Source organism: Lithobates pipiens, unplaced genomic scaffold (genome assembly GCF_037356315.1).
Source record: "Lithobates pipiens isolate NorthernLeopardFrog02 unplaced genomic scaffold, aLitPip1_a1.2 Scaffold_13, whole genome shotgun sequence".
Lineage (NCBI taxonomy): Eukaryota > Metazoa > Chordata > Amphibia > Anura > Ranidae > Lithobates > Lithobates pipiens.
The window spans coordinates 85,382,135-85,406,572 of NW_027507718.1; the positions used below are offsets into that span (position 1 = coordinate 85,382,135).

The window sequence follows — 24,438 nt, forward strand, 5'->3', positions numbered from 1 at the left end:
CCTAGTCAAAGCCCAGACTTAAAACACATTGAAAATCTGTGGAATGACTTGATGACTGCAGACCACAAATGGTCACCATCAAATGTAACCAAACTTGAGCAGTTCTGCAAAGAACAGTGGGCAAATATTGCAAAGTCTAGATGTGAAAAACCAGTGGAGATATATCCCAACAGTCTAAAGGCTGTAAATAAGGCAAAATGTGGTCCAACAAAATAATGACATAAGAGAGGCAATACTTTTTCCAACTCAGTGATTCAGTTTTTTATTTTCATTTATTTTTTGTAACATGTTGGTGTTATAACTTTCACTTGGATGTTATAAGTTGCACTAGTAAATACAGCTGCATAAAACAAAAATGGTGTCTGTTTTTATTTCAGGTTGCAAAGCAATAGAATGTGATTATTTTAAAGTGTGTGTTGGGGGGGATTCCTTCCTATACCCACTGTATGGAATGATGTAAGTGAGTCTTCAAATGTTGTGTCGGATCGGGCTTCCTGACACTTCCTGACACTCCTCTTTGTTGAATGCGGGTGGACCGTTCTGCTATCTATGATAGCTTGATGGCAAATTATGACAGTCATGGTTATTTGGTGTGGCTGTACACATTTGGGACATCTGTGCCACCATTTTTTTTTCTTTGGGAGAACGGCAGCTTAGATGAGCAAGATAAAAAAAGATGTACCATATAGTTTGTTCTAAAGCCCAACATTTTTATTTTATTTGAGTTTTGGTTAGAGTTTGTAAGGGTTAGAACCCCTGTCAGGTTCTTATTATCTATGACCCAGGTGGTGAGATTCACCTTTACTACTTTGTCTTTTATACCATTGACTCTAATGCAGAAAGCAGCATGAAACCCCAAAATGTACAGCCCTGAATTGAAATAGAAACATTTTTGGTAGCAAATCTATCCAATTTCATTACACATGCTCTAGGAAGATGAGAAAAATAAGATTTTATAAATATGTATAATACATGGATTGTGAAAAGAGTCTAGGCAAGTGATGTGGTGTTTTTAGTTTATTTTTAATAAGTTCATTTTTTAGTAGTCTTACTAGGCTATGCTTTTTCTTTTCCAGGTACGCGTTGTGAGATAGAAATAGATGAGTGTTTGTCAAAGCCTTGCCTAAACAATGGAGAATGCAGAGACCTGAAAGGAGATTTCCAGTGTGTTTGTCCTCCTGGGTATGGGGGCAAAGTGTGTGAGCGGAACATTGACGAGTGCCACAGTGGTCCTTGCAAGAATGGAGCCACCTGCACAGATGGAATTGACAGCTACAGGTGATGACTGTTTGTCCATTAGAGAACTGAGTCTTGTAAAGGGCTTCTTGAAATCCAAGCTTTTTTCTGCACCTTTCAAATGAAATACAATTCAGCTCAGTATTTACCTCACACAATAGAAGAAAGTACATTTATTATAAATGACATGGTTTAGCAGAAATAGAAATGTGCACAAATCACCCACTTTTCAGTATGCCAACTTTTCAGATGCCCCCCCCCCCCCCCCCCATGCAGACGCTGCAGTCTTTCTGCAGACACAAAATGTCTTTGCCATCCATGTGTTGTAAACTAAATTACAACATTTCATGTATTTTTATAAAGTAATATAGGTTGTTTATACATTTTAGGCAGATCGCCAGCTCTGACCGTTATGAACTTTTTCCGACCCTAAATTTCTTTTTTCTTCAGATTTACCAAAACCATATAATATGAGGTCAAACCTTAGGAGTTTAAATTTGTATGCGATCAGGCAGGCCCTTGCACTACATGGTTTTAGTAAATCTGAAGACAAAAATCAGCAGAAAAAAATGATAGCGTGTATGGGGCTTCAGAGTTGAAACTTTCCATATTTTATCCAAAGGGTTGGCTACACCACTTACATATGGACTTAGCTCCTGATCGCAGGAGATTGTTTCGTGTTGTAAGATTCAGAGTTATTGCTGTCTTTAGTTACTTCAGTTTGAACTCCTTCGGGAAAGTCAAACCAGCATTTTAAAGCTCTGCATTCTGGGAATTAGACACAATCTACCCTTGCAGTGGGGCCCCCAGGCCCTGCAAAGATTAAATGCTCATTTAGTCCGTGGGTTCAACTGCATTACTTACTACATTGCTCAGTTTGGCAAGCTTCAGCATTGTTCTAATTTGCCTGAAGCTTCATCACTTGTAGTACAAGGTTAACCCTGCACTCTACGTTAGGGGCAAGCTTGCAAACGTGGCGGGATGTAGAGAGACAGCAGCACGGGATTTGTCTGCTGAAGCTAGAAATACAGTACATGTTATACCTTATCCCTGCACCCATATAGGAAATGAGCATTTAAGACTTTGTCAAATTCCAAGAGTACAGCTTTAAATGCAGTATTTGCATCTCAGGAAAATACATCGGACCCTCATGTGTAGTAAACCCCGATGCAAAGAAGCACCAGTATTTACAAGAGTATAGCCTCATACAGCTGTTCACTTGTATGGTAGGCTGTATGCAGAACATGTGTCTCCCTGGGCATGGGGAAGAAAGTACTGGTATATTTGCACTAGACAAATAAATTGCCTAAAAATCTCCATATGCATGAACCATTAAAGTGGCATTGATTCTACAGAAAATTTGTTTATTTAAAATTTAAATTTAGTTACAGCTTACTAATTCTTGGATGGTGGCTGCATTATTTCTCTTTTTTTTCAGGCTTCTTTACTTTCTTTTCTTTCCCAAAATCTTTATTTGTCAAAAGCAAATATATCGCATTGCAAATAAATCAAATACAGCTGTGAAAATGTGTTAATTTGTACATGTTAAAAAACAAACAAAAAAACATTGAACATTAATTACAATTTCCTCTTGATATCAGGATTCGTCCCCAAGGATGTGCAACATACATCTATAAAGATGTATAGAGCTATATCCTACAATCTTTAGGCCCCTTTCACACATGCTGTCCGATCAGGTCTGTCTGTCTATTTTTCAGGTAGATCTGATTGGATGCTCAATTCACCTCTATGGCGCTATCCGATCTGGTCCACCAAATCCAGATGGATGGAAATGCTATTTTCAATCCGTCTGGTGGATTGCATCAGATGGAATCAGATGAAAACAGATAGGCACATCCATTTTCATCTGCTCTCCCATAGAGGACAGCGAGACTCTGTCAGGTCTGTCTCTGAACAGTGAGCAGAGTCGGACCTGTCATCCGCCCGCTCAGTGGAAATCATCGGATCGATCCCCCGCTGAGTAAGCGGAGTCCGTCAAAATGGATATGCCATGTGTGAAAGGGGCCTTAGGAGCCAAACTCATCATTGGGTCATATTAGCAGGTGGAAGCTTAGCTTACTATAAATGCGGAGTTTCCACTTATGTTCCCAAAAACTCAGCATGTAAAAATGTGGGCTTGAGTACCGTTAAGTGCGGTCTGTGTGGTTAGGTTGAAAGTAGGTGTGATTGTACATTTGCTGGGGTGTGCATATATGTTAGGAGTCTGTAGGTAAAAATTTCCATAAAGGATATCGAAAGTAGAGATTTGGGAGGGGGAATAAGGAATGGGGGCTGCTTGGCAGAGACATGGGATCAATGCTTGGCCTACTGACAGAAAGTTGCTCTGCCTTTACATAGGTACCCGCCGCTTCCCTACCCGGAAGAATTGGTTTATATATATATATATATATATATATATATATATATATATATATATATATATATAGATATATACATACACATGACCTGGCACACAGCTGCCACCATATAGCAGTAAAACTGCTAAGGCGTAGACCTGAAGAGGTTAACAGACCAGGCTGTCCAGACAAGGTAACAGCGGGTTGGGGCACCATTTATCACTGACAGGAATGCTTACAATGATCAGCTTTTATTCATAGATGTAAAACCTTTATCCCAAAAGGAAAAAAGCAGTTTGCCGTAACTGCTTGTAATCTGTTAGCTCGGATTCAGCTTCAGTTTGTTACGCTATCCATCTAAAACTGTTAGTACATCTAATGCCGCGTACACACGATCGAATTGTCCGGCGTACTTAGTCCGGCAAACAATCCGGTGGATAGTCCGGCGGACTTTCTACCGAACGGACTTGGCCACACACGGGCGCACGGAAAGTCCGGCGATTGCTAGCGCAATGACGTACAGCGCGTACGACGGGACTAGAAAAAGGAAGTTCAACAGCCAGTAGCCAATAGCTTCCTTTTTATACTTGCTTCTGAGCATGCGTCATTCTTAGTCTGCCGGACTAGCATACTCACGAACGTATTGTCCACTGAAACCCAAGTCCGGTGGAAAGATTGGGCTGCAAAACTACTTTCTATGTCCGCCGGACTTTACGCTGAAAAAGTCAGCTGAAGCCCACACACGATCGGATTGTCCGGTGAAATGCGGTCCGGCGGACTAAGTACACCGGACAATTTGATCGTGTGTACGCGCCATTACACTACCCTGCACCCAGAATGAAAATTCTGCTGTCCAATGGTGTCTGGTTTACTACTTCATCCAGAACGCAGACACTCTAAGCCCTTGTACACAGGATCGGACATTCTGACGGAAAATGTCTGATCGGACCGTGTTGTCGGATAATCCGATTGTGTGTGGGCTTCATCAGACTTCTGTCGAAATGTCCGACCAACAAAGTTTAAAAGCTAGATATAAAAAAATTCCGACAACATGATCCGATCGGTCTGATTTTGTTGTCGGAATGTCCAACCGCGTGTACAAGGGCTAAGACAGGAAGAAAACAAGGTGAAATAAAGGGGAAAAAGAAAAAAAAATGCAGCGACCACATCTAAGAATTGGTAAACTGCAATATATAAAATTTTTGGTTTTGGGTTAATTAATACTCTAATGATTTATAGTAAACGTAGGTGCATCGTACATTGAGAAAGAAAGGGAACACACTGTTGACATCACCAGCTTGGCCAAATGTATTTAGCCATACAATCTATCCTGCAAGTCCCCACCTGAAGACCACTTAATTGTTGAGTCCTAGGCAGTGGCAGCTGGTGTTATATTTTTTTTTTTGGGGGGAGAGGGCGGAAAACAATGCACCCACAGCCATCCCCCCACAAAATATAACACTACCACTGCCTAGGACTCTACAATTAAGCCAGTAAGGGTGAAGTGCATCAGAGGTGCGGTCTTCAGATATGGACTAGATTATGCAGCATAGCTTGTATGGCTGAACACGTTTGGCCATGCTGGTGATGTCAACGGTGTGCTCCATTTTTTTTCCTCACCCACACCCCAGTCCCTCCTCCATGGGTCATGTCACCCACACCCCCCCCCCCCACAGTTGGTTACCAGCCCGCACTTATCCCACCTATGGCGCTGGCAGAGCTTCCCTCTGGGCGACAGCTTCCAATGCTTTTCCTCCTCGGCATCACGGTGGCTGTACATCTCCTCTCACCTCCTCCCTTCTCCTCCTAGACCAATATGATTGCTTCTCCTTTTGACCAATCAGGAAACAGGTCTCACGATTCCATGATTGGCCAGGAGTAGAATCAGTGTGACAATAGTGAATATTAATTTGCTATTTTCACACAACTAGGTGGGCTCTGCACCCCGAGCTCACCCTTTTTTGAAACCTACTAGAGACACCGGCTCTAATCATGTGTTTAAAAAGAAACAAAAAAAAAACATTGGAATCCATGTGTCCGGCACCCAGCATGTAGATTAGGGGGCCAGATGAATGGATAGGGGAGGTGGCGCCCCTGCCCTTCTTTCTTGAAATTATATTCACACGGACATGGACGGGCTCCAGAGACCAGCAGTAGATGTGCCTTCAGTGGTCGACCTGGAGAAGTGGGCTGCTAAGCAATCTTTTGACTGTGGGTGCAACCTAATTTAGCTATAACAAATACATTCATGGGCTAAACGTTTACTCTGCACCTAATATAGTAAGTTTGGGTTATTTTTTTTTTTTTTTATGATTTTCATTTTGAAGAACAATATTAATTTCCCTACCTGCTATGATGCGATAAAGATAATAAAAAAATTTAGGTCATATAAACTGCATATTTAAAGTTTATTCCTTGTCAGACTTGTGTTTGCAGTTATTATGAAAGTTCCAGATGTCTTCACACCTGCAGAAGATTTTCACCTACAATGACAGCTATGCAGGGGACATTAACACAAATTAGAGATGTGAAAAGTAAAGCACCCTACATAGCACATGTAATTTGTTGCGAAAAATATGATGATACTATTTAACCATTCAATTATTGTATTTACAGTCTTGCTGGCATAGTTTTAATATACTTGTTGAATATTGATCATGTTAGTGAACATTTTAGTATCAATTACTGTTTTGCTATACATATGCTTTCCGACATCCCTCTCTTTTTGGTGAACTATGTGCAGCTTAGAATATCATCAAAAAGGTAATTTATTTCAGTAATTAAATTCAAAAAGCGAAACTCATATATTATATAGATTCATTACACACACAGAGTGATATATTTCAAGCATTTCTTTATTTCAATTTTGATGATCATGGCTTACAGCTAGTGATAACCCAAGATTCAGTATCTCTGAAAATTAGAATATTGTGAAAAAGGTCAATATTGTAGACTCATGGTGTCATACTCTAATCAGCCGATTAACTTAAAACACCTGTAAAGGTTTAATTAGTTTAACCACTTTCAGACCGGACCAATTTGCTGGTCAAAGACCAGACCACTTTTTGCGATTCGGCACTGCGTCGCTTTAACTGACAATTGCGCGGTCGTGCGACGTGGCTCCCAAACAAAATTAACGTCCTTTTTTTCCCACAAATAGAGCTTTCTTTTGGTGGTATTTGATCACCCCTGCGGTTTTTATTTTTTGCGCTATAAACAAAAATAGAGCGATAATTTTGAAAAAAACTCATTATTTTTTACTTTTTGTAATAATAAATATCCCCCAAAAATATATAAAAAAACATTTTTTTCCCTCAGTTTAGGCCGATACGTATTCTTCTACATATTTTTGGTAAAAAAAATCGCAATAAGCGATTATTGATTGGTTTGCGCAAAAGTTATAGCGTTTACAAAATAGGGATAGTTTTATAGCATTTTTATTAATGATTTTTTATTATTTTTTTTTTACTAGTAATGGCGGCGATCTGCGATTTTTATTGTGACTGCGACATTGTGGGGGACCCATCGGACATTTTTGACACATTTTTGGGACCATTGTCATTTATACAGTAATCACTGCTATATAAATGCAGTGATTCCTGTGTAAATGACACTGGCAGTGAAAGGGTTAACCAGTGGGTGGCAGTGTAGGGGTTAAGTGTTCCTAGGGGTGTGTTACTAACTGTGGGGGGGTTGGGCTTTCATTTAGTGTACACTGATCTCTGCTCCAATCACATGGAGCAGAGATCAGCGTCACTAGTTGCTAGGCAGAATGGAAAAATGTTGTTTATACAGCATTTCCTCCATTCGGCGCGCTCCGTGAGACGATCGCGGGGATGCCCGCGGCAATCGAGTCCGCGGGTCCTGCGACCGGACTCACGGGGGTCCCGACCAGCGCGGGAGCGCGCCGCCGGCGGCGCGCTCCCGATGGCACGGCGGCAACGAATATTGGACGTACATGTACGCCAATATGCCTGCCCGTGCCATTCTGTCGACGTACATCGTCGTGCGCTGGTCGGGAAGTGGTTAAATGGTCTCTCAGGCTGGTTCAGTAGGATACATAATCATGGGGAAGACTACTGACTTGACAGTTGTCCTGAAGACAGTCGTTGACACCCTCCATAATGAGGGTAAGTCACAAAAGGTCATTGCTAAAGAAACTGGCTGTTCAATGACTACTGTATCCAAGCAGGGCCGGTGCTACCACTAGGCAAACTAGGCAGCCGCCTAGGGCGCACTTCTGCCTGGGGGCGCCGGGCCACTGGTGTTCCTACTCTCTTCTCTCTGCAGCAAGCATCAGCAGGCAGCCATCTCTGCACATAGTGTCAGAGGTGCAGCGGCGGCGGAGGACTGTGTCTGTGGCCCGACTCCCGAATGAATGGAAGCAAGCAAACATTCATTGATGGGCACTGGTAGGCTGCATTGATGAGCATTGGTAGGCTGCATTGATGGGTGTTGGTAGGCTGCATTGATGAGTGTTGGCAGGCTGAATTGATAGGCATTGGTAGGCTGCATTGATGGGCGTTGGTAGGCTGCATTGATGAGTGTTGGTAGGCTGCATTGATGGGTGCTGGTTGGCTGCATTGATGGGCACTGGTGAGGCTGCATTGATGGGCGTTGGCAGGCTGAATTGATAGGCATTGGTAGGCTGCATTGATGGGCATTGGTAGGCTGCATTGATGGGCGTTGGTAGGCTGCATTGATGAGTGTTGGTAGGCTGCATTGATGGATGCTGGTTGGCTGCATTGATGGGCACTGGTGAGGCTGCATTGATGGGTGATGGTGATGCTTCATTTGATGGGCGCTTCATTAAAAAAGATGGGGTATACATGGGCAGGGAAAAGGGGATGGAATCAGCGGTGGAGCCAGGGGCGGCAAAATTAGGTTTCGCCTAAGGTGTCAAAAATCCTTGCACCAGCCCTGTATCCAAGTATATTAATGCAGTAGAGTCAAGTCAAGTCCACTCAAGTTGAGTGGAAGGAAAAGGTGTGGCAGAGAAAGATGCACAAGCAACAGAGATAACCACAGCTTTGAGAGGTTTGTGAAGCAAAGGCCATTTTAGAATTTTGGGGATATTCACAAGCAATGGACTACCGTATCAGTTCTTCAAGAGCCACCACACACAGATGTATCCAGGACATGGGCTACAACTGTCGCATTCCGTGTGCCAAGCCACTCCTGAAACAGAGACTATGTCAGAAGTCTCTTACCTGGGCTAAGGAGAAAAAGGACTGGACTGTTACTCAGTGGCCCAAAGTCCTCTTTTTGCATGAAAGTAAATGTAGCATTTCATTTGGTCCCAGAGTCTGGAGGAAGAGTGGAGAGGCACAGAATCCATGTTGCATGAGATCAAGTGTGAAGTTTCCACAGTCAGTGATGATTTGGGGAGCCATGTCATCTGCTGGTGTTGGTCCACTATGTTTTATCAAATCAAAAGTCAGAGCAGCCCTCTATCAGGAAATTCTAGTGCCATTCATGCTTCCCTCTGCTGACCAGCTTTATGGAGATGCTGATTTCATTTTCCAGCAGGGCTTGGCACCTGCCCACACTGACAAAAGTACCAATACTTGGTTTAATCATGGTTTCCCTGTGCTTGATTGGCCAGCAAACTCGCCTGGCCTAAACCCCATCTGTGGGGTGTTGTCAAGAGGAAGATGAGAGACACCTGACCCAACAATGCAGGCGGGCTGAAGGCCACTATCAAAGCAACCCGGGCTTCTATAACACCTTAGCAGTGCCACAGGCTGATCGCCTCCATGTCACGCCGCATTGATGCAGTAATTCATGCAAAAAGAGCCCTGATAAAGTATTGAAGTATTCAGTGCATACTATACTGTACATGGACATACTCATCAGTAAGACAACATTTCTGTATTAAAAATCCTTTTTTAATTGGTCTTATGTAATGTATTAAAATTAGAATTTGGGATCTTCACAAGCTGTAAGCCATGATCATCAAAATAAAAGAAAAAAATGCTTGAAATATATCACTCTGTGTGTAATGAATTCATATAATATATGAGTTTCCCTTTTTGAATTGAATTACTGAAATAAATAAATTTTTTGATGACATTCAATTTTTTTAAATGCACCTGTATTTAATTCACATTTGCAGATTTTGTAAATACTATAGTTTCAATATGCTAAGTGTATGGAATAAGATAAAAATTATAAACTTTCTCTTACCCTTAAAAACAGGCACTTCCGCTCTGGTTCTCTATAGGTATGAGCGAACTGGCATGGGTTCCATTTACAAGAGCAAATCACATTATGCCGGTTTTTATATGCTAACTTTAACCACTTTTCAACCGGCTCACACCAATATACCTGGGCAGCATAATTCTCCTGTGCAGGGTCCCACGGACTCATTGTCCGCTGGTGGCCCGTGATCATGGCGAGGAGGCAGAACGGGGAACTCCCTATGTAAATAAGGCATTCCCCCGTGGCTAGTGACATGACAGGGATCTTCTGTTCCCAGTGATTGGGAGCAGTGATCCCTGTCATGTTCCAGTAAACACGCCCCCCCTACAGCTAGAACACGCTGAGGGAACACACTTAACCCCTTGTTTGCCCCCTATGTTGACCCCTTCCCTGACAGTGTAATTTTTACATTGATCAGTGCATTTTTATAGCACTGATCAGGGTAATAACATCACTGGTTGCCAAAAAGTGCAATTTGGGGTCAGATTTGTCTGCCACAATGTCGCAGTCCCACAAAAAATTGCAGATCACCGCCATTACCAGTAAAAACAATAAAAAAATAAATAAAAGCCCCTAAATCGATCACAAAGTTTGTAAATGTGAAAACTTTTGCATAAACCAATAAATTGCGATTTTTTTTTAACCAAAAATATGTAGAGGAATATATCAGCCTAAACTGATGAATAACTTTGTTTTTTTTTGTTTTTTTGGATATGTATTATAGCAGAAAGTAAAAAAACATTATTTTTTTCAAAATTGATGCTCTTTTTTTGTTTATAGCGCAAAAAATAAAAAATACAGTGGTGATCAAATACCAACAGAAAGCTCTATTTGTGGGAAAAAAAGGACATCAATTTTGTTTGGGTACAGTGTCGCACGACTGTGCAATTGTCAGTTAAAGCGACGCAGTGCCGCATACCAAAAAATGTTATAAACTTTTTCTTACTCTGAACAATAGGCACCCCAGCTCTGGTTCTCTGTATTGATGAGAAAATTGGCCTGGGATCCGTTTGTGGGAATATTCGTGAACCCAGCTTGAAATCTGCAAACCCTGAACATAGTGCCTGAACCTCATTGAAGTCAATGGAAGCAGAATTCTGTTATTTTTATTTTCTGGCCTGCACATATTTGGCAAAAGAGGAAACAATAAAAAAAAAATACCATTTAGCAGGGAGTGGAACTTTAAATAAGACTTAAAGTCAACATTAAAAATAGACAATTCCTTTAAAGAGATGCTTAGAGGATGTCTTAAACCTGCATGTGAAGTAGTGATTGTGTAGGATGTACTCCAGCAAAAAGAAATAAATAAACAAAAAAAGCAGTTGTTCCTATGACAGCCTCTGTTTGTAAACAAAGCGGGCAAGTGGTCAGTGATGTCAGCCAATAGTTGAACGTCATGTTTGTGTCAGCTGGCCACCGTTCATTATGATTGGCAATGAATCTACATGGCTGGATGACATAACTGTGGTTGGATTTACATCATGGGACATTTTTGTGAAATAAAATACCATAAACTGTTTTAATGGTGTCTTGTGTTTACTTTGTCAGTGAGTAACAACAGATTATTTTCAGATTCTGATAATCCTTCCCCCCCGCAGACTTCCACACCCACCCACAACCATCAACATTGTGACATGGTGCCTTGCCAGGGTAGGGCTCTTCTGACAGGACATCCTCCCAGGCCACATCCCCAGCAAAAATAAAATTGTATTGGGCCCACTTTAAAAACCATATCAGATGTTCCGAAATAGATTTTTAAGAGGGATTTCTCACAAAAAAAGTTGTGTGAGGTTCCCCAAAATTGATATGGGGACATACAGTACTGTTTTCCAGGCCTAAACCATACCAGGCCACATGCCCTCAACATTGGAAGGGTGCCTTGCAAAGGACCCCTCTTCTGACAAGTAACCTTGTTCCTATGTTGATGGGGACAAGGACCTCATCATTAGCCCGATGGATGTGGGGTCTGTGGGATGGGAGGGGAAATATCAGAATCTGGCAGTTTCATTAGTATTGGGGGCCCATAGATATCGGACCCCCCCCCACACACACACACACACACACACTACCCCACCCCCCCTCTAAATTAATGAGTATTGGGTGTATAGTACCCATTATTAATCATTCACAAAAAATAAGTTAAATTAACACATAAGCACCATGTAAGTTATTTTATAACAAAAAAAGTCCCATGATGTAAATCCAACATCAGTGATGTAGATTCATTGTCCATCAAGATAAACAGTGATCCACTGATGCAATTCTCATGACCCATGCTGATGATCTTTTCCTGCTGGACTGTTGCCATAGATGGCAGCTCCCCAACTAGCAGCTGACTGTCAACAAAACAGCCACGGATGTTGACTGATCTTATTGATAACCTATGGTCATGGCCATGCTTGGTCAGTGACTTCACCTGGGATGCCCGCTGGCTTGTTTTAAATTGTAATGGCTGGAAATTGTCGTTTAGTGATGACTGACTTCCAGCTGCAGAAGGCAGAGAGTCTGGTGTAATGGCAAACTGGACAAACCTGACCATTTAGTTCACTTTTTTGATGAACAGTTCAGGTTGAACTCATGATGACCCCAATCCATATCTCATTCCTCGTCTTCTGTATAGCCCCCAAGTACCCCAAAACCCAAGCTATGCTGTATTACACAGCCCCATTGGTTCTGCCTTGGTCCTGCCTTCCCACCTCATGAACACTGCTGTTAGTTCATCTATGTGACGGACATCTTCATTAAATATTATTAATGTCTATGAAGCAGGAGGGGGCAGAACTAGAGCCACCTGCTAGGGGGCAAGACCAAAGCCAACAGCACTGTCAAGATTTTTCAGTGCACTTGCACTCTATAGGAATACAAAGCCAGCACGAAAGCTAAAATCAGTATTAAACCCAAAACAACTGCAATTGTTTTCTTTTTAAGGCTTTCTTTTATGTTCACCTGGTTAGCTAGTGTTTTTTTTTTTTTTTTTCTCAAGAGAACAGGCTGTCCTGACAGAGGTGCTTACAGTGATCACCTTTATTCATGTATGTAAAACCTTTATCCCAAAAGGAAGAGAAGAGAGCCGATAACTGACTTCTCTAAAAGGGACATCTAAACTGATAATCAGGGCACTGATTACAGTGTCCTGATTATCAGTGCAGTATCCATCATTGCCGCTAGAGCCACCTCATAAGTGCTGCCTCATCCATGCCCATCAGTGCAGCCTATTAATGCCCATAAATGTAGCCTCATCAGCGCACATTAGTGAAGGAGAAAAATTACCTCTTTTAAAAATTTCAAAACCATGAAAACGTTTTTGTTTCAAAATTTTCGGTCTTTATTTGTTTATTTAACAAGAAATAAAAGACCAAGTGGTAATTAAATACCACCAAAAGAAAACTATATCTGTGTAAAAAAATAATAAAAATGTTGTTTAGGTACAGTGTAGCATGACTGTGCAATTATCATTCAATGTGTGACAGCACTGAAAACTGAAAATTCAGGAAAGGGGTAAAAGTGCCCAGTAGGCAAGTGGTTAAAAGTGTTAGCTGGAGTTTGGCTTCAATTTATTAGTGTATTTAAATCTGCTAGTATATCTAACACTGACTGAGTGTATATCTAAGCCCTTGTACACACGGTCGGAGAATCTGTCGGAATGAGTCTTATCGGACCGTGTCGTCAGATAATCCGACTGTGTGTGGTATGCATCGGACTGATTCCGTCCGAATCTCCGTCCGACCCAATTTTCCAACATGTTGGAAATATTTCCCGACCAACTGGGCCGGACGGACCTAATCCGATCATGAGTGATCATGTGTAGAGCATTTTGATCGGACCAAGTGCCACGCATGCTCAGATCAAATTCCTACATCAAAGCTATTGGCTACTAGCCTGAATGTAGTCCCATCGTAACGAAATTACGTCATCACGTTCTGAAAGATCGGATTTTTCACCAACTTGGCCCGACCGTGTGTATGCAACAGTTTCGGACACAATCCGTCGGACTAAATCCGACGGGCAAAATCCGACGGATTTGGTTGCCAAAATCTCCGACCGTGTGTACGTGGGCTAACACTGACAATGCTGCAGTCCAAAGGTGTCCCCTGTTCTCCTTCATCCAGAGTGGAGGGACTCTAATACAGGAGGTGTGTTACTGACTAAATCATCATTTGAAAACAAAGTGACCCCCCCCCCCCCCCAAAAAAAAAAAAAAAAAAAAAACGAATATAGCCACCACATCTAATGATTGGTAAGCTGCAATATATTACCTTTTTTGATTTTGGGGTTAATACTGCTTTAAGTTGCCTTCTCTTCTGAGTTTTCATTGTTTCATAAAGAATGTTGCCTGTATATACATATAGGAACAGAGCAAAGAAAAACCATAGAAATGTTCATCCCTTATGTTCTTCTAAATATGGTATACAAGAAATGTTTTACAGATTGACAGATTGCTACTTTGTAAATTGCTGCAACATCAAGTTTTGTCCTTTATTTCCTTTCACATTTTTTTCAGTTGTCGTTGTCTTGATGGCTTCACTGGACAGTTCTGTGAAATTAACCTTGATGAATGTGTATCTAGCCCCTGTCTTAACCATGCAAAATGTATAGATGGCATAAACTCCTACATTTGTAAATGCCCACCAGGATTTTCTGGAAGCAGGTGTGAAACAGGTATTTCTCACTTTGATTGCAGCAGTAAAAGCACTGGTTTTACATCTATTAAATGATTTATTTATTTACTACATTGTATAACATGTTCATATGTTGTCTTGTAAGCAAGTTTACTCCAGACAATTATGCCGGCCAAACACCCGGGACATTTCAGGATATTTTAACTTTTTTTTTTCATTGGTTCAATAAATGTGGTTGATAGGATTCCTAGACCCTTTTGGTTGTTTACCAATTATTTTACCAGAATATTATAATATGCTGCTAGCCAGGTCTTGCTTTGCCCACATTGGGGCAGCAGCTAAAGTGAATTAATCAGTAACACTGTAGAAGAAGCATGCCGATACAAGTTATTGCTGCACCTTTTGATCCTGTAACAGGAACTAAGAAACATGCATTATCAAGAGGCACACATACAATCTAAAACAATTGTTAATTCAGTCTAATTTGGTTATGATCTATGTGTGTGGTTTAAGGCTAAGCTGCCCCAACCAATGTGCCATTGTCCGATAAGTGTGCTCTTTATGTCCAATTGGGCAGACTATTTGGACAATAGAATTGCAATTTTAACAGCCTAGCTAGCATCTATGGGCAGGGTGGTTGTACTGAAGTCGATCTGTAGATTGACTTTTGTACAACCAGCCTGTAATTTTTTTTATTTGATCATTGTATTTCGACAGCTGGGAAACCTCTCTCTGTCAGAATGCCATAGCACAGTGGGGGGATTCCCCCATCCCCACTGACTGTGTGGATGGAAGAATCAAGCAATTTTCTTTCGTTTAACCTGTGATTGAAGGAAAGAAATTTGCATAATGTATGGTCTAAATAAGTGAAGTCAGGCCTCAGTTACATATTTAAAAAAACAGACGACGGATACAAAAAAAAATGGAGGCATCTTAGAGTGTTTGGTCTTAGGTAAGACTTTGTGTAAATGGAATACAGGTTCACTCAAGTAATGAACACAACTATTTTCATGTGTACTAATTGTGGATCAATAGCTTCTAGTGCCAGGATTTCTCCACTCTTGTAGTTTTCGCTTAGGAGCTCTGAACAGCCATGATAGTCACCTTCCAGGGTGAGCTGACTGTATTGTAGAATATGTTACATTGTGTAAGAGATTGCTTTAGTATCTCTGTGAACAAGGCTCCAGCCCAAACGCGTTAGCCCTCACCATTTTGCACATGGTCATATTGGAATAAACAGTATAAAGACTTTTTCTCCAGAAGTGCTGTCTCCATTATGCTTTGATTTTGATTGCTTTAGTATTTGACTTACAGGTGCCTCTCAAAAAATTAAAATATCATCAAAAACTTATTTTATTTCAGTAATTCAATTCAAAATGTGAAACTCATATATTATATAGATGCATTACACACAGAGTGATATATTTCAAGCACTTATTTCTTTTCATTTTGATGAATATGACTTACAGCTAGTGAAAACCAAAAATTCAGTATCTCAGAAAATTTAAATATTGTGAAAAAGTTCAATATTGTAGATTCATTGTGTCACACTCTAATCAGCTGACAAACTCAAAATATCTGTAAAGGTCCCAACCACGACACTACCTGCCTGGAGTTTGCATGTTCTCCCTGTGCCTGCGTGGGTTTCCTCCGGGTACACCGGTTTCCTCCCACACTCCAAAGACATGCTGGTAGGTTAATTGGATCCTGTCTAAATTGTCCCTAGTATGTATGAATGTGAGTTAGGGACCTTAGATTGTAAGCTCCTTCAGGGTAGGGACTGATGTGAACGTACAATGTATATGTAAAGCGCTGCGTAAATTGACGGCGCTATATAAGTACCTGAAATAAATAAATAAAAATAAAGGTTTCCTTTCTTTAAATGGTCTCTCAGGCTGGGTCAGTCAGTTACACAATCATGGGGAAGACTGTTGACTTGACAATTGTTCAGAAGACAGTCATTGGCACCCTGCACAAGGAGGGTAAGTCACCAAAGGTTATTGCTAATGAAGATGGCTGTTCACAGAGTGCTGTATCCAAGCATATCAATGGCAAGTTGCTTGATTGCCCAGCAAACCTGCCTGGTCTTATGTAATATTCAAATTTTCTGAGATACTGGAATTTGAGTTTTCACTAGCTGTACGCCATAATCATAAAAAATCAAAGAAAGCAATGCTTGAAATATATCACTCTGGGTCCTGTCAACCCAATGACACCCAAAAAGATAGGCACCTCATCCCCTAAAAGTTACAGATATGCAAAAAGGAAAGAAGAGGGGGGTTTTTGCGGTGCTTTTGTACCAAGAAATAACAAAATGTAATAAAAAATTTATATAGATTTATTGATACAATTAAAACAGCATAGATAATATGCAGTAATCCAGAAGACTCTGCACAAACAATTACTCAAGGAAGGAAGGAATCCCAGAGGTGAAAATTGAGAGGCAGACGGCACCTTGTCCCAACATGTTTCGCAATTAGCTTCATCAGGGGAAGTGCAAACTAGCAATACATTTATAATACTTAGTATACAAAAGAACAAAAAATTACATACACAATTGTATATTGATATTGGTGATTAATGGTGATTTATCCATTATTAATCACCAATATCAATATACTTCTTTATTACTGCATATTATCTATGCTGTTTTTATTGTATCAATAAATCTATATACATTTTTTATTACATTTCGTTATTTCTTGGTACAAAAGCACCGCAAAAATCCCCCTCTTCTTTCCTTTTTGCATACCCATATCACTCTGTGTGTAATGTATCTATATAATGTATGAGTTTCACTTTTTGAACTGAATTGCTGAAATAAATTAACTTTTTGATGATATTCTAATTTTTGAGATGCACCTGTAGGTGTTAGAAGGTTGAGACTGGGGTTTAAGTTTAGGGGAGGTAGTTACATGTTACACTCTCTAGTTACTAAAACTAGAGAGTGCAAAATCTGGTGCAGCTCTGCATAGTAGCCAATTAGCTTCCAGTTTTTTTTGACAAAGCTTAATTGAACAAGCTGAAGGTAGAAGCTGATTGGCTACCATACGCAGCTGCACCAGATTTTGCACTTTCCAGTTTTAGTAAATCAATCCTATTGTGTGTTAAGAAAGAAGAATTGAAGGGGTTGGGCTAAGAGTTAGATTAATGATAATGGTGGAGGCTAACTGTCAAGCATTAGATTAAAACATTGACAGAATAGGGTGACATTTTCCAACTCTGACTATTCTATATGTCAGAAATCTTTGCGTGACTATGCCCCAAGATATCCTGGTATTACATGCAACTCAATGCATCCAGTGCATAAACTTAAGCAAGTTTATTCTAAATACTCTCACAGAAATGCTGATATGTTTTTGTTTGCTGCAGAACAGCCTTCTGGATTTAATCTGGATTTTGAGGTTTCTGGTATATATGGCTATGTCATGCTTGATAACCATTTACCTACGTTGGATGCCATCACTTGTGCCTTTTGGATGAGGTCCACAGATGTCACAAATTATGGGACACCAATATCATATGCCATTGAAAATGGCAGTGATAACGCGTTCCTACTCACAGATTATAATGGGTAAATAAAGTTTAATATATATCAATGAATACATTTTTTGTATACTTGTTTTTTAAATGCTTGAATAATATTTTGTTTACAGTGCAATCTTTAAACAAATAGGTTCAGTTTTGTATTTAAGGCCTCATTCACATAGGGTTTTTCAATGCATACACCCAACTAAAGGATGTCTTTGTCTGCATGGGATGCCCGGGTTTTCTATGCCTCCGTGTGCAGATAATCCCTTTCATGTCAATTGGGATGCAGTGACTGCATGGATCAGCCCCCGGTCCAAATTTGACATTGGTGCAGGTACAGCTGCATGTCCATAAATGCAGACAGAGTGCATTTGGGGGCCCACACCTGCAAAGATGTCAGGTGCAAGAGGGCTTTGTATATCAAGTCCATAGCAAAAGAAAAAAATTAAACTCGGGTCAGTTGTTGACTAACAGGGTGTGCCCCAGTGGGTTCCTCAAAACAAGCAAATTACACTTACACATTTTAGTGTTCTGTGAGCAGTTAGTCTTTTCACACAGCAGCATGCTCTTATAGTGGGGATAACAAGAAAGAGTGCCAGGTACTCACCAGGGCCGAGTTGCTGAGAACAGCTCCCCTTTCAGCTGGGTGTACGGTACCCCTGAGGGTGGAACAGCGGGTACTAGGCACAGAGACGCACGGGTAGGTGAGGCTTTCTGGAAGGTCCTCTAGTAAAAGGGAGACCCGTGCAGGGCGAACTTGACACTGGGCTGGAGTAAGCCTGAGCTGAGGCTCAAACACCTGGAACTGGTGATGGAGCCTGAAGCAGGATCAGATGAGGGGGCCGGGGGTCAAACACAAGAAAGTCCAAACAGGAACAAAGTCTTGAAGCAAGCCAGGGTCATACACAGTAGTCAAGCAGCAGGCCGAGCATCAAACACAAGGAGCAGACAGAAGCAGGTTCGGCAGGAAGCCGGGGGTTAAAAACAGGTATCAAGCAGGTAGAGAAGTCCTTAAGGTGAGCTTAGGGTCAGGTGTAGGAGAGATTCAAGAGTAGTCAGGTCAATCCGGGTCACAACAGGTAAGCACAGGAACACAGGCAAGGTACAGGAATACTGGAGTTGAAAAGACAAACCAGCAACGATACAGGAAACAGAGCTAACTTTTATAGGCCTGCCAGGGGGATTCACGTTGTGCCCACAATCGTGTGCACGCTGTTGCGCCGCATAGCACACCCGCGTGCTCCGGCCCACTGAATCATGCACCCTTGTGCGCGAACCTGCTAACTGGCGCATTTGTGTTGTTGCGCAGTTCTACCCCGCAGGCGCACAGGGAAGCGCCAACGCTGGCAATGTGGATTTCTGTTAATCCTCTGACAGAGAGAGAGCCCTGAGCATTAGTTAGCTCACATTTATAAAGACCTGTGCACAGCTGAGACTAATCACAATATCTGAGGTAAGATGTAAACCTAGGAATGGAGACCTTTTCATACCCAAAGCTCTTCAAAGTCTCCAGGGTCTAGAACTTAGAACACCTAGAACAGCAAATTATTAAGATTCAGAGCCAACGAAAAGCCTATTTTCTCCATATCAGTCACAAACCCTAGAGACCCTCACCATATGTTGGTAAGGATCAAGGTGACACCATCCACAACTCTACCAGACAGTGCCTCACATACTCTCTCCCTCAGGCTCAAACGATGGGGATGATTACAATTTGCCAGTAAACAGTGGACTCATGATATTCCATCAGCCTTTTCTTTCTGGATCCCAAGCCTGTGTTCTACATAAGTGTTAAAGTCTTAATCCACTGTAGTAAAAAATAGTCTGCAATCAATCTAAACTGTCTTCCCCAAAGGCAATACCTCTTCATACCATTTCACCATGGAACCACCATGTGCTCCTTTTGGTGGGATGAGTAAGTGGAGCTGCAATAGTAGAAGTTAGACATAAACCTCTGGTAATATCCCACAAAGTCATAGAAAGGCCTGATCTAAATAATTGCTCTAGGTTAGTAGTTGAAAAAGCATTGAAGCTCACTAGATAACTAGTATTTGAAAAGAAGGTAAAACATGTCAGCCCCTGTTTCTCTCAGTGTAGGTTTCCCTAAAGCACAATCATTCTGCAGTTCTACTAAGCAGGATTCATAGCCTGCAGATGTGTTGAATGGTTGCAATGAGTCATGGACACATATTTTATTACTATATTACTGACAAAAGACCTTCATTTGAAATGTGTTCTAAATTCATACTCTGCCTTTTAAAGAGATGTTTATGTGTGTACAGTTTTACACTAATTCATTTAACGAACAGTAACTACCTACTATGCAGGTGGGTACTTTATGTCAATGGCAAGGAGAGAATAACTGACTGCCCTTCAGTGAATGATGGTAGATGGCATCACATTACAGTCACCTGGACAAATAGTGATGGGTCTTGGAAAGTGTACATTGATGGAAGACTGTCTGATGGTGGAAAAGGACTATCTGTAGGAATGAACATCCCTGGTGGGTAGAAGTAGTAGATTATTATTACACATTTATTTAAATGTTGTGTGCTCAAGTATCGTTTGCCTTTGCAACAATTAAGTCAATGCTTATACAAGCACTGGTGAGGTGTCAAACTGCTGTTATTTTGTAGCTTAGAGCAAACCTTCCAGTCTAAACTTATTTTAACTAGTGTTTGCACCTGCAGAGCAAGCAAAAGTTTGTTATTTTTAATGTGCTTGTAATTCTCCTATTTTAATTATCCTTTCATTTTACACTTTCTAATGTTGGATGTGATATTCTGATCATCTAGGTGGGGGAGCATTAGTCCTTGCACAAGAGCAAGATCAAAGGGGAGAAGGTTTTAACCCAGCCGAATCTTTTGTGGGATCACTCAGTCAGCTTAATATTTGGGATTACCCACTTTCACCAGAACAGGTAAATGAGTAAAAAAAGCCATAATAATGATGTAGATGTAATAAATAACTATCAAGAATTACAACTTGCCTATGAAAAATAATTAATGACACAGAGTTGTTTGACAATTGAGTAATCTGTATGCTACTACTGTAGGTGAGATCTTTAGCTACATCATGTCCACATGACCTCCAAAAAGGAAATGTGTTGGCTTGGGCTGATTTCCTCCCAGGCGTAGTTGGAAGGGTTAAAGTGGACCACAAGAGTAAATTCTGCTCAGGTAAATATGTAGAAATGTTTTCCTACCTGTTTCTTTCAATACAAGAGTTATTGTCATTTATCATGTTACCTTTTATATACCATGCAGACTGTCCATCCTTGGAGGCGTTTTCACCACATTTGCACATGTTGACCAGTGACCTTAAGCCAGGTTCCAGGATCAGTCTGTTTTGTGACCCAGGCTATCAGATTGTAGGCAGTTCTGAACAACGGTGCCAGAATCTGGGAGAATGGGATCAACCCCGGCCAAGATGTGAAAGTTAGTATCCTATTCCCCAGAATGGTAGAATATCATAGAAATGAGCATGGATTGGGGCAGCATTATGCAGTAATGTTGGAGGCTTTTAGTGGTACAAGTTTATAGATATTTGTGAGCAGTAGAAATTTGTGTTAATGTTAGCAGATGCTCATGGTTAAATACATGATAAATAATAAATTAAAAGTAATGCCCCATACACACGATCAGAAATTCCGTAAAACGTTTTTCCAACGGAATTCCGCTCAAGCTTGCCTTGTGTACACACAGCACACAAGTTCTCTGAACTTTCGACCGTCAAGAACGCAGTGACGTACAACACAACAACGAGCCGAGAAAATTAAGTTCAATGCTTCCGAGCATGCGTCAAATTGTTTCTGAGCATGCATGATTTTTGCGCGTCCGAATTGCATACAGACTAATGCATTTTCTGATAGGAACTTTTTCTGACCAAAAAATAGAGAACCTGCTCTCAATCTTTTACTGGCTGGAATTCTGCCAGCAAAAGTCCAATGGAGCATACACACGGCCAGAATTTCTGACCAAAACTCACACAAACTCACAAATACACACTGATCGTGTGTATGGGGCATAGCAGCATGCAGAACATGCGAACAGTAAGAAGCTATAAAAAAAAGTTATTATTTTACATAAAAGATTGTAAAAATATTTGCTGCGCTATGATGCATATCTTTTAAAGATTCATTTTTTTTTTTTTAGCTTGAGGGCACAGAATGTGGAGTGAGAAATCCACAATCCCTGCGCTTTTCCAGCACCACGTTTAAACTGCACTGGGTGTGGGATCTGCTACTATTATCAGTGTATTACTAATGCCCCGAACACACGATCGGACTATCCAGTGGACTTAGTCCGGCGGACAATCCGCCGGACTTTGCAGCGGAGGTCCGCCGGACTTTCCGAACGAACGGACTTGCACACACACACGACCACACATGAACGGACTTTCCGGTGGACTAGGACTTTCAAAATGAACGGACTAGCCCACACACGGACTAAAGTCCATTCCTTTTGAACGTGACTTCAGGTACGATGGGACTAGCGAAGGAAGTCAATGTCGCTTATTCCATCGGCGAGATTGATACCTTACGAGCCCCGTCGCCTGGTATGGGTTTTAAGGGTAACCCCTACTCCGAAAAACAGCATGCAGCGTCAGGAAAGGGGGTGGGGACAAGCGAGCGCCCCCCCCCCCCCTCCTGAACTGTACCAGGCTGCATGCCATGGGTGGGTGCTTTGGGGAAGGGGGGCGCCCTGCGGCCCCCCACCCCAAAGCACCTTGTTCCCATGTTGATGAGGACAAGGACCTCTTCCCGGCAACCCTGGCCGTTGGTTGTCGGGGTCTGCGGGCGGGGGGCTTATCGGAATCTGGGAGCCCCCTTTAACCCCCCTGGAGGTGTTCCCAAGTCTGGCTCGGGGTTGAATTTCAGTACCATAAGCGGTAACCCCGAGCCAGACTCGGGATCGCATTGCAGGATACAGGGAGAGTTACTTACAGAGTGCCCAAGTGCTGTTGAGCTCCGTTCCCTGCAACGTACGGGAGCGGAGATCGGCTCCAAATTCAAAAATGTAAAAACACACAATACACATACAGTACTGTAATCTTACAGATTACAGTACTGTATAAACAAATTACACACCCCCCTTTGTCCCTAGTGGTCTGCCCAGTGCCCTGCATGTAGTTTTATATTCTAAATACAGTTTTTTCTGCCTGGAATTTGGAGATTGTCCATAGCAACCAAAAAGTGTACCTTTATGTCAAAAGTGGTTATAGACCAGCTAGAAAACAGCGATAATCAATTAGAATCGCTTGCAGAATTGAGCAATAGCGATTTCTGTGGAAATTCGTCATCAAAAATAAATCTAATGACAGCGACAATTCTGCAACTGAGCAAATTTCAGTGTTTTTGATTTGATTACATTATTGAATATTTTTTTTATTATTATTTGCTATAATTATTTATAGTTATTTATTATAATTTTTGATTTTGTGTTTCAAACTACTATCATACCTGGGATGAGTTATTCCTAAGAACTGCAGGCCTACAATATAAAACACCTAATTTCCATACAAAATAATGGTACCGCTTTCAGCACCTAAAATCAGAAATAATCATAACACCAGGGAGGTTAATAAGGGAGCACCCAGATCCCGGCCCCCCACCCTATATGAATGAGAATGGGGTATCGTACCCCTACTCATTCACCTGGGGGAAAAAGTGTCAACAAAAAAACATACTACACAGGTTTTTAAAGTAGTTTATTAGGCAGCTCCGGGGGTCTTCTTCCAACTTCAGGGGTCTTCTTCCGACTTCTCCACGCTTTCCAGCCTCTTCTCCTGCTCTCCGGTTCTTCTGCCGGGCTCCTCGGCTATCTTCTTCCAGCTCTTTTACTAGCATTGACCCGGTCTTCTCGCTCGTCGTCGCCATCTTCTTCTTCCTTATTCTCTTCTTCCGATGTTGACATGATGCTCTCTCCCGCTGTAATGCCGGGGACACGTTGCGGCACGACTTATATAGATACATTTTTTTTAAACTATCTTCAGCTCCTTTGCTTATACAACCGGGGATGTCACTGGTTGGTAAGGACTCGGTTATGGCTTTGTCTGAATAGTCATGGTTTGGTCTGAAGTTTTGTGGTCAACATGGGGAAAAATGCCTGGTATTGGTGGTCAGTGGAAGGAAAAGCTGCCCGGAGTCAGTGTGAGAAATTAAATGCTTGACTTTGATGGTAAACTGGAGATAAAATGCCACAGATGGAGGAAGAGGGGGCACTGGTGGTTGGTGAGGGGAGAGAGGCATTGATGCTTAGTGGATGTAGGGGAGGATGGAATTGGTGCTTAGTCTTGGGAGAGGGGGGACTTCTGTGCTCTGTCGGGCAAAAGAAGGAGACCCAGCACTTTGCGTGGGGGGGGGGGGGGGACGCTGGCACACTGTGGAGGTGGAAGGGGCATTAGTGATTTCTGAGGTTAGGGTGGTGGAAATTGGTGACTGTGGGGGTCATTGGTGTTAAATGAATTACTTACCTGTTTATGCTCTGCTTTCT

General features: G+C 41.6%; 1 protein-coding gene across 1 annotated transcript in view; it reads left to right on the forward strand.

The window, feature by feature from the left end:
* Positions 1-24,438, forward strand: part of SVEP1 (sushi, von Willebrand factor type A, EGF and pentraxin domain containing 1) — a 481,292-nt gene that overhangs the window by 331,412 nt on the left and 125,442 nt on the right. The window contains exons 24-30 of the mRNA XM_077475265.1: positions 1,077-1,278; positions 14,296-14,453; positions 17,786-17,987; positions 20,272-20,447; positions 20,740-20,864; positions 21,000-21,123; positions 21,211-21,381. Coding sequence (XP_077331391.1) covers positions 1,077-1,278; positions 14,296-14,453; positions 17,786-17,987; positions 20,272-20,447; positions 20,740-20,864; positions 21,000-21,123; positions 21,211-21,381 — 1,158 coding nt within the window. The remainder of the gene's footprint in view (positions 1-1,076; positions 1,279-14,295; positions 14,454-17,785; positions 17,988-20,271; positions 20,448-20,739; positions 20,865-20,999; positions 21,124-21,210; positions 21,382-24,438) is intronic.